This window comes from Stegodyphus dumicola, chromosome 7 (assembly GCF_044657685.1).
Source record: "Stegodyphus dumicola isolate Sdum_Otavi_A_Nest chromosome 7, ASM4465768v1".
Lineage (NCBI taxonomy): Eukaryota > Metazoa > Arthropoda > Arachnida > Araneae > Eresidae > Stegodyphus > Stegodyphus dumicola.
The window spans coordinates 191,066,915-191,082,565 of record NC_140774.1 but is presented as its reverse complement, the minus strand read 5'-3'; the positions used below and the strand labels follow the sequence as shown (position 1 = coordinate 191,082,565).

The 15,651-nt window shown below is 36.7% G+C and overlaps 1 protein-coding gene across 1 annotated transcript in view; it reads left to right on the top strand.

The window, feature by feature from the left end:
- LOC118198488 (neprilysin-2-like) overlaps positions 1–14,812 on the top strand; it is a 93,030-nt gene extending 78,218 nt beyond the window's left edge. The window contains exons 15-17 of the mRNA XM_085821453.1: positions 3,551–3,646; positions 9,465–9,538; positions 14,538–14,812. Of these exons, the coding sequence (XP_085677579.1) occupies positions 3,551–3,646; positions 9,465–9,538; positions 14,538–14,622 (255 nt within the window). The 3' untranslated portion in view covers positions 14,623–14,812. The remainder of the gene's footprint in view (positions 1–3,550; positions 3,647–9,464; positions 9,539–14,537) is intronic.
- The last annotated feature ends 839 nt before the right edge of the window (positions 14,813–15,651 follow it).

Genomic DNA, 15,651 nt, shown 5'->3' with positions numbered 1-15,651 from the left:
GAAGATGCCCTGGAAGATGCCTGACTCGCAGTTTCTGCATCACCGTACGGGTCGTAATTTAGGACACCTTTTTTGGATCACGATCGTTTGTTTTTGTTCTCATTTCTTGGTTTCGGCTGCACTAAGTATAATAAACATAGTTCTCACCCCGTTAGTGTTCTTCCTTTGTTGTGTTTTATGTCGTAACTACTGCCGACCATGGATTGCTATGTATTTTTCTATCGTCTAGGTGAACTTTCTCTCCTGACGTCTAGATGAACTTTCTCTCCTGAAAGTTTGTAACCGATTTCCTGAAACACCCTATATATGTAAACGAATGCATATGTAAACACCCCCCCCCCGGCTGTCAACGTAGAGAATTCTGCGAGGCTACTGGCTAGGTTCTGTACATAAGCAGTCTCGGCCACGGCGTATAAAATTTATGAACTTGATCGTTCTGGAAGTCATGAGAATGGTCACTTATTGGCCGGCCTCGGGATCTGGCACGTCCTGAGCGGTACGGCTCTTTGCCTCCCCGGTTCGCTGAATGATGTCCCACTGCGACGGGCAGCCCGAGCGGCTGGTAGGTAGTAAATTAACGACTAGTGCCGTCTAGGATTTCCTGGGCGGTGCGCCTCTCTCTCTGAGGGGCCAGAGCGGAGGTTGAACCTTCGCGCCTGGTTCCAAGAAGTGGGGGGGACCTGTAGTGCGATTGAGTTCGCGGAGCAGGGAATGCCCATATGTTGTCGTATATGTAAACAGAATAGCGCGGAGCCGATTGAACCATTTGATATTTGAATATTGCGTTACTACTATGCCCTCGTGGTCAACAAAGAGAACTGTAGAGAAAGTAAAGTTTATGCTATTTATAGTTACGCCATTTTATTGTCAAGTTGCAATGAAGTGTTAAATTTGAAACCTTAAACTCGGCCATCTTGACATAAGCAGGGGAATTAAGCACTTTTAATGAGAAACTGTAGAAATGCCTTTATATGACAACTACCCGCGTTTGCATATGAATTCGTGTAAACGGAGGCTATCTGCTTCACGTCATTTTCAAACAATAGGCTTGCAGTATGTTTGTATAAAGAACATTATTGGATGTATTTATTGAAAGTTTCGCGTATCTTTTTTATATATGACCTATGATCCTTGGTGTCCGCCGATAACATCGCGGTAAAAACATCGCGGACGAAAACGTCGCGGAGAAAACAACGCAAGACGAAAACGTCGCGCTACAAAACATCGTGGGAGAAAACATCGCAAAGAGAAAACATCGCAGTTCTAAAACATCGTGGTACAAAACATCGTCGTCGAAAATAAAGCGGTTCAAAAACATCGCAGTTTAAAAACATCGTCGTCGAAAATATCGTGGTAAAAAATAAAGTATCTACAAATCATCGCATGACGATAACTTCGCAGACATGCTTTTTTCAGGTTTTAATTATTGTAAATGGATATTCCCATAATGATTTGTGAGTGCAGTATGTAAAGAAGGATAATTTTTATTTTCACATATTTTATTAACTAATAAATGTTTGCTGAAAAAGTAAGAAGGAAACTTAAGCATAAAAAATTAAATGCAAATTATAGATTATACTTTTCATGAAAAATTACCAGTAAAAACTTTATAAAAATGATTTATTAATGGCCTTTGTTAGTTAACTATGTCGGTTTAAAATTCTATTAAGTGCTATAAGTTGCATTAATTTTCTATGCTTAAGTTTTGTTCTTATTTTCTCAGCAAAAATTTATTAGTTAATAAAAAGTATGAAAGTAAAAATTATCCTTCTTTCCATCTTGCGATCACAAATCAATATGGGAATATCCATTTACAGTTTTTAAAGCCTGAAAGAAGCATGTCTGCGATGTTATCGTCATGCGATGATTTGTAGATACTTTATTTTTTACCACGATATTTTCGACGACGATGTTTTTAAACTGCGAAGTTTTTGAACCGCTTTATTTTCGACGACGATGTTTTGTAGCACGATGTTTTAGAACTGCGATGTTTTCTCGTTGCGATGTTTTCTCCCACGATGTTTTGTAGCACGACGTTTTTGCCTTGCATTGTTTTCTCCGCGACGTTTTCGTCCGCGATGTTTTTGCCGCGATGTTTTCGGCTGTAACCATGATCCTTTGTACATCCTTTGTCAGTTTCAGAACAAAGGTCGTAAAAAAAATAGAAAATTGCATTTACCAAGTAATGATTCTAGCTGCTTTCAAACTAATCCCCCTGGTTATCTATACACAACTACATACCAATGTTTTTGGAGGCAAGCGGGGAAATCTTCAATTGCGATGCTTGCAAGCTCCTTTCTCCCAGCCCGTTGGATGTCTGCAATAATCCAGATGAAGCTTTTCATTTTAGTCACCTTTTCATTCACGGAAACAAGAAAAAAATCACAATAATCTTTGACACAAATGTGGGATCAAGTCTAGCTCTATCCAATAAGTTAACCAGAAATTCTTCGTCTTTCCTCTTTCTGTTAGTGAGGGACAATTTTTGCATTAAGTTTCTGTTTCCCTAAATCTTCGCGTAAAATCTTATGACACACATCACGATTCAAATTCAGCTCTTCTGATATCATACGCACAGTTACACGACAGTCTTCTTGCAATAACTGCCTTGCACGCTCCACATTACCATCGATATGTGCTGTGGACGGGAGACCAGCTCTGGGATCCTCTTGCACTGGCATTCTGCCTTCCCGAAACCTTTTGGCCCAAGGCCCAAGGCGATATTTTCCGGAGTACCTTTGCAACTTAATGCAATTACCTCCACAACTTCGTTAAGAAAACTGAAGTAATTAAGAAAGAGCATTGGCTAAAGGGAAGTGATCAAAACCATTAAGGGTTTACTGTGAAAGAAATGGATAAGAAGTCCACGCTAGGGACGAGAAATTCTTTCTTCTTTCAACTTGTTATCCAAGATTGAAAGAGAGAGAGGTGATGATTAAAGGCTCCTGAATGCATTGCATTAATGGAATCGGAAAGGTTGGAAGACAATCAGCCGGGAAACATAATTTTCCAGGGCTTGGGAAAGGTATATTACGAAACCCTTTGTGACACTGGAAAACACGACTTCTTGAAAATGCCTCGCCTGCATATGCTTGCTTAATCATGCTCCAGGTTACACTAGGGGTTTTTCTTGCTTAATGCAGAACTTAGTGTTCACTCTTTGCTCACAATCAGCATCCATTGCGTCACCTTAACGAATGCGACAACAATTCGAACAGTGTGTTGCTAAGCACAACCCTACCCCCTAGTAAGTTTGCCCAGAAACATGCCCAAGGTCATGTCAATTAATAACACGTACCAAGTAACATAAAAATAACATTTGATCCTTTTTTAGTACTGTGACCTCAAAAATAAAAAATATGGAACTTTCTGATAAAGGATGTATTATGTCTGTCGTCTTTGAGCCACCTTGTGTATAAGCAGTGTAAACCATGTTCTTGCATTTTTAACTTAAATGTCGAATTTTGGATTACTACCATCTATCATTTATAAATTCTGTATACGAAATCAAGGTAATTAATTCATGCATTTTCCTTACTTTTTCTCTTAGGGCTACCAAAAATGGAGCAAAGAAACACGACAAGAGCCTAAGCTTCCAGGATTGAACTATACACCGAAGCAGTTGTTTTGTATAAATGCAGCAAATGTAAATCTTTTGTGTTTCTTAAAGCAGGCAATACCTGCTTATTAATTATATGCTTATTATTAAGATATAGATAAGATAGTATATAAATGTACTACTTCTGGGAAATGTATTATGTACTTCCGGGGTTTGAAATAAACACCGGACGACGTATAAAGTTTCAGAAAAGTATATCTTTTGCAGTATTTATGTCTTAGAACGAAATGAATGAAAGGTAAGCGAATAATGATTTATGAGCTCATAATCTGGTCATATCAGTTATTTGTAATTATGATCTTTACAAAATCTTATAATCTGTTCAACTCAATTTGCGTGCGAGCAGAATATGTATAAGATCTAATTCTCTTAGGCCACATAAACTAATCTAGATCCTACTAATGAACCTGGCGACTTTTCGCGCAGTCAGTTTTCGCGTTCTCTTAGGCCACATAAACTAATCTAGATCCTACTAATGAACCTGGCGACTTTTCGCGCAGTCAGTTTTCGCATTCTCTTAGGCCACATAAACTAATATAGATCCTACTAATGAACCTGGCGACTTTTCGCGCAGTCAGTTTTCGCGTTCTCTTAGGCCACATAAACTAATCTAGATCCTACTAATGAACCTGGCGACTTTTCGCGCAGTCTTTTCGCGCAGTCAGTTTTCGCGTTCTCTTAGGCCACATAAACTAATCTAGATCCTACTAATGAACCTGGCGACTTTTCGCGCAGTCTTTTCGCGCAATCAGTTTTCGCGTTCTCTTAGGCCACATAAACTAATCTAGATCCTACTAATGAACCTGGCGACTTTTCGCGCAGTCAGTTTTCGCGTTCTCTTAGGCCACATAAACTAATCTAGATCCTACTAATGAACCTGGCGACTTTTCGCGTGAAATAAAACCAGCGCAGAAGAAGGATGAAAATAACTCTAATTGTCAACTATGAACAGAAAGGCACGTTCTTCGTGCTTTACAATAACACAGACAATTTGTGGTGGAAACTAAGAATTTGTAACATGTAAATCTCAAGTCTAAAAGATTAGTGCTGGCTTAGGACCTTAAGTTACGGCTGGTAAGGTTGACTTGACAAACCTAACCGGCCTGTTAATTTATTCAAATGGCCAAAAGGCGTATCAACAACACCGCGTAACCGCAAGGTCAAAAACGAAACGTGCGCAGGCTAGTGAAAACACGCTCTGAATGAACTCCAAGTTTCACCCATTTAACTATTCACTTCACTCAACTCAAAATTAGCATCCTGTCGAGGAAATGCGAGGGGAAGTTGAGGAGCTCAGGAAAGATATAATTCGTTATTTAAAATAAGGGGAACCCTACGTGTAAAAACAACTGATGGGCCGGAATTTGTTTTTACGAAATGCAGTTTTTCGGTTTAAAATACTAAAATATGTTTTAACTAAATTTAAATTATTAAATATTTACCAAAACATGCATAAACAGTAATAATAATAATAACGTAAAGAGTAAAATTCATGTTTATAGTTATTTTCTACTTGGAATCTGAAGTTTGGCACTTTGAAAAGCTTCTAGTCCTTAAATTTTGTAATTTAAGCTTGTTGACAGCTAAATATCAAATTTTCAGTTTGACATTTATTCCATACAATTGTAATCAATCAATCAATCAGACAAATTATTGCTGTTTCCAGCTCACGAAGAGTTGCGTATAAGCACATGACTTTAAAAAATTCTGAAGTTGTAGCCGGACTAGTGAAGTGATGAAAAAGAAGGCCTAAAGCATGGCAGGCGTAGAGGGAGGTGTCAGTCATGAGAAGTAGGCGTGTCTACTAACCAGAGCAGGAACGCAGAGTCCGGAGGGCGGTGCTATCCCCTGAAGCCCGAGCAAAATCGAAAGTAAGCAAAGTTAACATCAAATTCATCATGCAAAAGAATAATAGAAATTTTACAAGTCCATTTTTATCATCTGTTCAACCATTCCCAGGGCAAGTAATACTTTGTCCTGCGGCGAGTCAATTTTCTTACATTTTTCAACAAATCTAGGAATTTGATTGCAATCTTCTGAAGGTTTTTATCCATCGCGAAATCCACTTTAGCTGGAGTACTAGCATCTGAGTGGGAGTCTGATGGCATACTATTTTCTTTCTGTAATGGTATTTCAGTCAACGGAGACATATTCATAGACTGCGTCTTCCGCGCTGAAATCCTTTTCATCCTGTCAGAGACAACACGAATTTTTGGTTTAAATTCGCATAACTTCGAAGTAGCAATATGATCCTTTTTACAGTTCGCGCAAGTAGGTTTCAGTTCTTTGGCTAATTTGCATGTGTAGGTCAGGTGTCCCTGCCCACACTTGAGACATCTTGGCGAATTGTTACAAAACATCTGACCGTGTCCATATCGTTGACATCTGAAGCAAATCATGTTGCTTAGATTGCATCTGTATCTTCTAAACTTGACTCTAAGGTCCAGCAGAGTTTTCTTTCTGTAGATGTTTCTACTCACTTCGTTCCTTTTGAATGATGCAAAGAAAACTGGTAACTGTATTTCTTTTCCATCAATTTTCTTGGTAAACTTCGTTACGTTTAATACAGGAAATCCATCTTTAACCAACTCAGCCTTGATTTCTTCCACAGACGAGTCGTCAGGCAATCCGCGAATAACCACTTTCAGCGGTGTATCTTTCTTAGGGCGAAAGATGCTAAATTGCACTTCATCTTTCATTAGCACAGCTAGTACTCTATCTCTTTGATCGGCTGTATTAAAAATCAGAGTGATTATGTTGCGTAAACTATTAAATAACTTAATTTTAGCTTCAAAAACTATGAAACTATGAAAACTTAGGAAGCACTTCCGCAGAGAACCCGGTAAATGTAAACGTCGCCAACTTTGGCGATAATAGTTCAAACCTGGTAACCTAGCTAATTCATCCTATTCGCTTATGCGAAGGTTGTCGTTGTTCGCATTTGGAGATTTATATTATTTTTCTCTTATTTATTATTATTTTTTCTGAATTTTTTAACAACGAATAGATAGAAATATTTTCGCATAATTAAAAAAGTTTTCGTCGAAAGATGCCGGTTCTCGGGTCGTCAGTTCGGGATCAAAGGAAGAAATTATGGCGGGAGGGGTGAATGCTAATTTGTAACATGGCTGTTCACGTTATGTTCTTAATTATTAACAGCTGTAAGCACGCAGAACCATGAGGTTTCCAACCCCTATAATAATTTTAAAATGTATAAAGTTCTAGTTTTATTAAAAATGCTACTGAAGAAAATTTGATTACTGTTGAAGGTTATTTGTATTGTGAAATATATTATGAAAAAGGATAGGTATTTGTTTCAACGTAAAATGCTTTAAGCTGTATGCAAGTAACTTGAAAAAGAAAATACTTAAAACTATGTAATATTGATATATTAAATGTCATACATTCATTAATTTATTACATGGGCACCGAAATACATCAATCAACAGGCAAAGTACTTAATAGTGAAAAAAGACATTTGTAATAGAAATATTAGTATTCTATATGAATTAGAGAAAATACATATAAGTATATTGTAAACGTAAGTATAAGAATACTAATTGTTATTTTTTAAATGAATTTTTACTTCCCGTTATGTTTAATACATTGTTTTCTGTGCTAACTTGAATTTAATAGAAATTTATTTACGTATATCACGTTTAACCTGTTAGTTTTATATCTACATACTTATTATCTGTGAATTTTTACTACCATTGTCTGTTAACTTGAATTTACATCACTAAAAACCACGTTTACAAAATATCACGCTTACGGCTCGGCTCATCCTCGATGAGCAGCGAGCTTGGCGAGTAAAACTGCAACGGCGCCAAAGGGTTCTTTCCCGAAGCGCCAACGGGTTCTCTGCGGATGAAAACCCAAAACTTAGAATGCTGGACGAAACTTGAGAATAAATAAATAAGTACAATCTCGACTTTTCCTTTTGTTTATTAATTTTGTTTTTCCATACACGCGTAGAAAATACGTATATTTTTATGTAAATAACTACATTGACTACTTAATTGCACTTGACTATTAACTCTCTTACTTTCTCTTAATGGTGCTTCGATTTTGCAAAAGTTTATAGCTTTGGAGTAAAGTGACTAGAAACTCTTTATCACAGAGCATTTTAATCTATCATTTGAGTTCTTTTTTATTGGTTTTCAACTGTGAGAGAAAACTTCATGTATAAATAAATATACATCCGAATAAAGCGAGTATTCTCATTTTAAAAATTTGTATTTGGCGAGATTTATCTTTCGACATGTAGAAATAAAACTATTCAACATATTGTAGAATCTGTCTACCTATTGTACTACTGTATACGCTTGTGCAATGTCCGCGGCATTCCAACTTTGCAGATGAAATTTATGTAAAAAAGTGACCCTCACAATGTCCGCATCCCAAAAACTAAGGAATTTCTTACTTTAAAATATAGTTTTTTTTAACACATTAAAGGCGGGGGATCTTGACGAAAGTAGCCCACCAGCGGCCGAGCGGTAACGTCGCTGAACACTGGTAGTTCGGTCCGAGGTTCGAATCCCGCGAACGGGCTGGCTAAAAAAGTTTATTTAAACTCTTAAAACTACGAGAAATATTAAAAAAGAACTAAACACTCATTACAAAAAATGTTTTAAAGTACATGTTTATGAGGAGAATCTAGTATTTTTAATGAGTGTGATAATGTTGATAATACTCGCCACGGTGAAGAGGTGCATTGCAAAACTCGCATTGGAAGCAAGTCAAATTTCTTTTTTTATGGGCCGCACAAACTACGCAGTTTCGTTGGGTATATAGCTTTTTGCCTTTATTTTCTATCCGAATTAATTTGTGCTTTTTGATGTCTAGTGAAAGACGTCCAGGCGGATAAAATTTATATCGTGGATTCCGTGGTGCCGAGTTCGATATACCAGGTTGTGGCTCCCTCAAATCGTCTGCATATATATCTTTATTTTCACGTGAAACCATATTGAAGGATTTCAAAATTTACTGTAAGTAGAATTTGAACAACCGAACAGCTTCGAACCACAAAACATACTAAATGCAAAGTGGCGCATGGATTGCGCAATGTGGTTGATGAGTCGAGATAAACGCGCAAGCTGCAGTCGAGCAAACTACAGTCGAGATTAAATGCGCAAGCTACAGTCGAGTTAAATCGTATTACTACGACTTCCGCCTTTAATGCGTTAACATCGGCCTATTCCCCTTTAGTCAATAAGCATCTTTGAAGAAACAATATGCATTTGTTTCGTCTTTGGTTGGCGCCAGGATGGCAAGCAGAGACTCTCCTTGCATTCTGGTGCAGTTGTTATTTAGTCGTAATATCGACGCAAGCAAACGCTAAAATAATTTCATATTTGTATACCTTAACACGTTGAGCGCGGCGCCGAATTTGCTGTCCTTTCCGTTCAGCCGACAGCGAGCTAAGCCGTATTTTTGTTTAGAATGTTTCAATACATTTCATTTAAACTAAATTTGATCGCATTTTCATTGAGACTATAATTATTTTTTAACTTTAATACTGCTGGTTCCTAGGAACCGACGCCAGCCAAACGAAAATTCCAATGCCGGTCCCTAAGAACCGACGCCGGCCACACTGAAAGCTCACTGCCGGTCCCCAGGGACCTGCGCCGGGCTCAACGTGTTAAAGACTGGCATATTATCTTTTGAAAGATCCAAATTGAATACTCGTAAAAAGAAATTCATCTTTCAAGCTTTATTTCATGTAAGAAACTAACTGAAAGTTAATATGTTTTAACAATTAATGGACTGTGAAATCAACAATTGCCTCATTCTCTAACACACATAGTATTCTGATTTCTAAAGCATTGCATTAATAAAATTTCAGGTTTGGTGCGAGAGAGAAAAAGAATTCTATGGTCAACGTCACTTTTCCGGTGAGACATATCCGAATCGCTATAAGTAAGTGAAGTATTAAAATCTTTAATTTAAATAGCAAAGTTAATAACTAGAAAGGCCGCCCAACCGGCATAGTCGCTGACTGCCGTGCCGAAGCGCCCGACTTCGAATACTGGAAAAGGCATGAATGTTTGTAAATGTGTATTGTCCGTTCGGCATAGAGGCATACTAAATATGCCGCGAACCGAATGTCCTCTCAAGAGATTGTGGTAGAGAAAGAGTGGTGGCAGACCCTCGGACCCGCCACTTCGGGGTGCTGTCCATCAAAATTGAAGGCGGAACCGAGCTAAATCGCACTGTCACCTGTAAGGTTCTCAAGGCTGTTGCCAACGACAGGCGTAACTTGCGTTCCTTGCCACGAGCAATGTCATAAGCTTGGGCTAACTATGTAAGTCATATTAGTGATCATTAGTCAATAACAACAACAATAATATTTAGAAATGTGTGTTATTATGAAACGTTTCGCATAAATATCTAATGAGAAATTTAAATACCTCGTAAATCGATATTTTGACTTGTGATATATCATTTCACAGTATTGTGATATAACTCATTTAACTAATACTAACATCAGAACAAGTCCACGAACTTTATCCGGGCAAGGAAGACAGGTTTGCGTTTGCCGCTGGAATTGGCCTTGAGCACCGTTATGGATGACAGCATCAATTTGCTCAGTTTCGGCATAGGCTTGAAGAAGAATCCCCTAGCGGACGGGCCCAAGGATCTTCCGCACATCTTCCTTTACCACTAAACTACTCTACATAACTTTTGAATCGTCGTATATTTTGCCGCAAATATAATATACTTTACAAATATCCGAGCTTTCTCCGGCATTCGAACTCATTCCCAAAGATATGACAGCAAGCAGTGCAGATCATAGCTCTAGAATCAATAATGATAGGTTTCTCCTTTTTCTTTTCGAGGAAGGGGGATAAATAAATTTATCAATCTTGTTGCCAGCATATAAACACAAATTAAATTTTAAAATGTACACATATAAATAAAATATCATTTCGGTGACAAGTGATTTCCACGTTTGCTCCTGTTATTGCTCTACAAACCTCAAGGAGATATCTGACATTAATGAAAGACATTTTTATTAAAGTTTTCAGTAACTTTTTATCATTTTAGTTCAAAGCTTATAGTTTTAGCTTCCCAAAAGTACTTTTCTTTCATTTTTTCGGTCATTAGAAGCAGTGTTATGGCTGTTCTTGTTCTACGTCGTGAATCACAAGTGGCCATTTAAAAACATTTACTGGCTGTTAAAAGACTGGAAGTTGGTGTTTACTGGGATTCTAAGCACCTTTAAAATGAGAAATTTTCATTTGAACACTTTTGAGATGTTCAAAGGAAAGACTTTTGAATCTTCCTATCATTTTTCCCCCGCACGGGGGGGGGCTAGTTTGTCTTTTTGCGACACTAGCCGCTCTTAAGGCCGGAAGTGGAGGCACCTAATAGGCGGCCAACGTTACGAGGGACGGACAGATACAACCATGCCTTCTCCGGAATTCTAACCCAGGCCCTTTGGTATCGTAGTCGGATCCCCTAACCACGGTACCATCTAGTCAGCCACTTTCTATCATATGCTCGTGAACAAGATTAGATTTGAAATTTCAGTTTCATGTTTAATAGCATTTTCCTATTCTACTTTTTTTTACATTTTGAGCTTACTTACTTACTTAGCACCAGTTGAATTGCCATACCGCCTGTTATATGACTATCGCCTGTTATGTGACTATTTGTACTCAATTGCTAGAGCATTCTATTATCGCTAAGCCTAACCAAAAATCTTGATTCTTTAGTGTACTTGCTATTAATCAGTGCTTTTCCCTCATCTCTGCTTTTTTAATATTTTCATTTTAAATATTTTACGCTCATGAAATGTGCAGTCTGCCCCTATAGAGGCATTTTTTTACTGCTGCTTTTCGAAAATGTTCCCAGTGCATGGACAGCGTCCGAAGGGAGCTCGTGAAGGTGGATATTTTTTGGTAAAGGGGAAAAAATTAGCATTTTCGTCGATAGAGGGCGCTGCAGAGACGCACTGATAAGAATATGTAAATCAGAGTCTTATGCATTGCGAGTTTTATGATTAAAAGCCTATTTCTAATTTTTCCTCCTACCTGCTTTTTAAGTTTTAATGAGTAGTTAAGCGTTATGAGTGAAGATCTTCTTTTACCTCAGTCAAGAATCGCCGACTTAGCTTTAGAACAGTTTCGTACACAGAAGGGATGGAAGAAAGGTTCAAACTCGTTTTTCATTGCATGAAGCAGTCAACACCCAACTGCAGAACCTGCCCAAATGAGAACCCACGTGCCTATACTGAGGAGCCCCTACATTCACCACGTTTAACTGTTCGATGTAGTTTCACTGCGTCCATTATTATGGCCCTTTTTTTCTTTGAAGACTGTCTGTAAGAGCTGCTCAATTACTGGAAAACGCTACTTGCAGCTGCTGGAGAAAGTGATACCGCATTTACTGGAATATAATGTCCTTGACACAGTGGCATTCATACAAGATGGGGCACCTCTTCATATCACAACCGAAGTGAAGACGTTCCTAAGAACTTTCACCGAAGAGCGATTAATTAGCCGTGGCTGTAGAAATGAGTGGCCCCCCTCGCTCGCCGGATTTAATACCACTTGATTTTTGGCTTTCGGGTTATGTCAACTCCAGAGCGTACCATAATAAGACATCTTCTTTGGTCCAGTCAAAGGACGTTCGTCACGAAATCTCCTGCATCCATTTAGATATGCTACATGCTGCAGTTAATGGTGTTGTGATTCGCTTGCAAACAGTGATTTGTGGTGGTGGCAGACACATAGAATAAAAGTGATATGCTTGTAAATATTTGCCTGTATGCAAATAAATATAGTTTTTCTTGAACATTGTGATTTCCTGACGTACAACGCCCTCTAACGACGAAAATTTTAGCTATTTTTTTTCCTTTACCCAAAAAAATCCTCCCTTCACGAGAATAACTTTTTCGCAAACGCTTTCACTTCTACCAATTCCTTCAACTTTTATGATTTTTAAAGTATGTGTAGATTTATGAGACACCCTATATCTGTCTATCTATGTATGTATATATATGTGTGTGTGTGTTAGCGTGAAAGACCGAAATTGGAGAATGTTGACTTTCACCGGAAAATGTCAACATTCACCAAATACGTTGGTGAAAGATCGAGTATTGCATTACATTCTGGTACATTCGGACCCTCACCGGTGTATGTCGACAATCACAGATATGCTCTGGTGTAGGTCGAAAAGAGAGGAGTATATGTACACGCTGTCATTGCAAAAGGAAGTGTTTCACAAATAAATGCAGTTGTAAAAGCAAGGGCCTCTTGTGCAATTCAAAGTGTCATTATAGTTTAAGTTGTTGCAATAAATACGATTTGAATCACATAATTTAGTAAAGTTTTTAACTTCTATTATTTTCCTTTCTCATTTTGAATGTACTGTGTGTTTTAAGTTCTTATGTTCTTAAGTTCTTATTTTGAGTCTCAAGTGCGTTTGTTCGCGACTGACTTACGGAGAAGAAAATATAATATTCTTCTATATTCAACATTCACCATTAGTACGTGGTGAATTTCGACATTCACCGGTGTAAGTCAGAAATAAGAGTATTTGGAAAATATTTCGGACCTACATCAAGCGACTATGTGAAAGTTGATATTCACCGGTGAATGTCGACATTCTCCAGATTTCGGTGTTTCACCGTAACATATGTTTATATATATATATATATATTTGAAGAAGTTGCAATCTTTATTTTCACGCGTATGAAGCCATCTTAGTAGACATTTATCCAGTTAAAATGAAATACGGTAAATCCTATGTACAGTCATTTTAAAAGTAAGACGTAGGAATTTTAAATAGCATAAGCGGCGTAGAGCTCTTTGCAGGGTAGAAGTTAAGGAAAAGAATGACGTAATTAACTCGCCAGCGATATTTATACTGTAATAATTGTAGAGATAAGCTACGATTGATTAATTTTAGTTTTGGTTACTCTTTTCAAGTAGCGTTATATAACACAGAAAGATCTCGAATTTGGGAGAACAGATGAATTTAGAGAAAGAGCAACAAATCTAGAATAGTTAAATTTTGAGGTCGCCAATTATTCTTAAAGCATCTATCGTATTTTGTTACATCTTAACACACACACACACACACACATATATATATATAGCAGAAAGAGGTCTTGAATTCAGGTATGTTTTTCATTTCATATTTTCGTAGTTATAAATTTTGGTCATAAACTGACCCAATATTAATCTTTTATTTTCTTTCTAAAACATGATTGCTGTTACTGCTTTTTTAAAAGTTATAACTTTTCAGACTAGAAGGTTCACCCATAAAATTCGTGAATATATTGACTAATAGCAATTTCGCTGTTTATTTTAATGCCGTAAATTTGCCTTACCAGGCTTCTTGTATAGTTTTTCCTGCATAAATTAAGTATTTCTCTTATACTTGTTAACAGCGGACGCGTCGGGAAATGGAACAGGGAAATTGAGACCCGGATAAAATCAATATTGGGACCTTTTTAATAAAAAATATATTAGCTAACAGTCTCAATGTACTGTTCGACGAAACGCGTTCTGGAATTTTTCAGAGTTCGAGTGTCACAATGCATTTTGCTTGAAAAGTCCATGATGATATTCGAATTAGGCTAATTAATATGTTTTGAGATACCTAATACTTTATTTTACATACATATTAACTTTTAAATTTGAATGAAGTTAAGCATTCATCTTTTGCTATTTTTCTTAATTAATATTTCATACATATTATGTTTTCACATTTTGCATTATAGTTGGATCTTTACTTTGTGTTTATACTTTTTTGCAAAGGAACGAAGTATCACTTTAGTTCATAGGCTATAGCTAGAAAAATTTACTTTTTAATTATATATAATTGCATACGTTCGATTATGTATATATTTCTCTCTCTCTTTCTCTGTCTATAATCTGTAGAAACTGTGTGTGACTTTTTTTTTCAGGGTATTAGCGGCAGTGGTTAGCATTCCAGCGTTTGCTGAAGACTTTGGGTGTGTGCGCCGAAAAACACAGTGTCAGATTTGGTAGGGATGTCCTACATATATTTACGATCAAGAATTCATATTGCAATTATATATATCCCAGGAATAACTTTATAATATATTTGAGTTATTGATTTATAGTTGTAACTCATGATGCCACCTTGATTACATTGGTATAACAGATACCATTTCTAAACCGATGTGAATCTGTAAACAATTTCTTGAATTTAAATAAAATCTTGAAGGCTTTCCTGGGATGATTTTTTGATGTCTTTTAATGTGAATCTAATTGCGACAGTATCTACGTTCATCGCTATGTATATATTAAGCATAAAAGATAAAGGATTAAAGATAAAAAAGATAAAGGATTAAAGATAAAAAAGATAAAGGATTAAAAGATAAAGGATTAAAGATAAAAAAGATAAAGGATTAAAAGATAAAAAGATAAAGGATTAAAGATAAAAGGATAAAGAATTAAAAGATAAAAGGATAAAGGATAAAAAGATAAAAAGATGAAGAATTAAAAGATTAGGAGTTCGTTTCGTAATTTTTCTGCAAAATATCATGCCAGGTAAACTCAATAATAAGACACTACTCATTTTACGAATGTTATAGTAAAAAACTTCATTGTATGTGGGAGTTCTTGGAAAATATTCCTCACGACGATTCTAAACAGATAATGTTTTACAATTTTATTTGCATACACAGAGCATATAGATTCGTTGCAACATCCATGTTTATACTGGATAACCTCCAAAAGCACTTGCCGCTAAACTGTGAAGTTTAGAAAGTGTGACTTGGAAGATGGTGAAAATTTACTTAAGCCAATAGCAGAGGGCTTAAAAAAAAAAAAAAAAAAAAAAAAAAAAGACGGGAACATAACCAAAGAGCTTCTAAAAGCCCAACTATACCAGCAGTTTTGAAGCATTCAGATTTAACGGGTCACTGAACTCACAACCTTGAATCTTGCGAACTACTAAATAAATAAAAAATAAAATAAAAGTATAGGTACATAATACGGATAAGATAATTATCCTAAGAGTTTTAAACATTAATATCAAATAAAATGCATTTT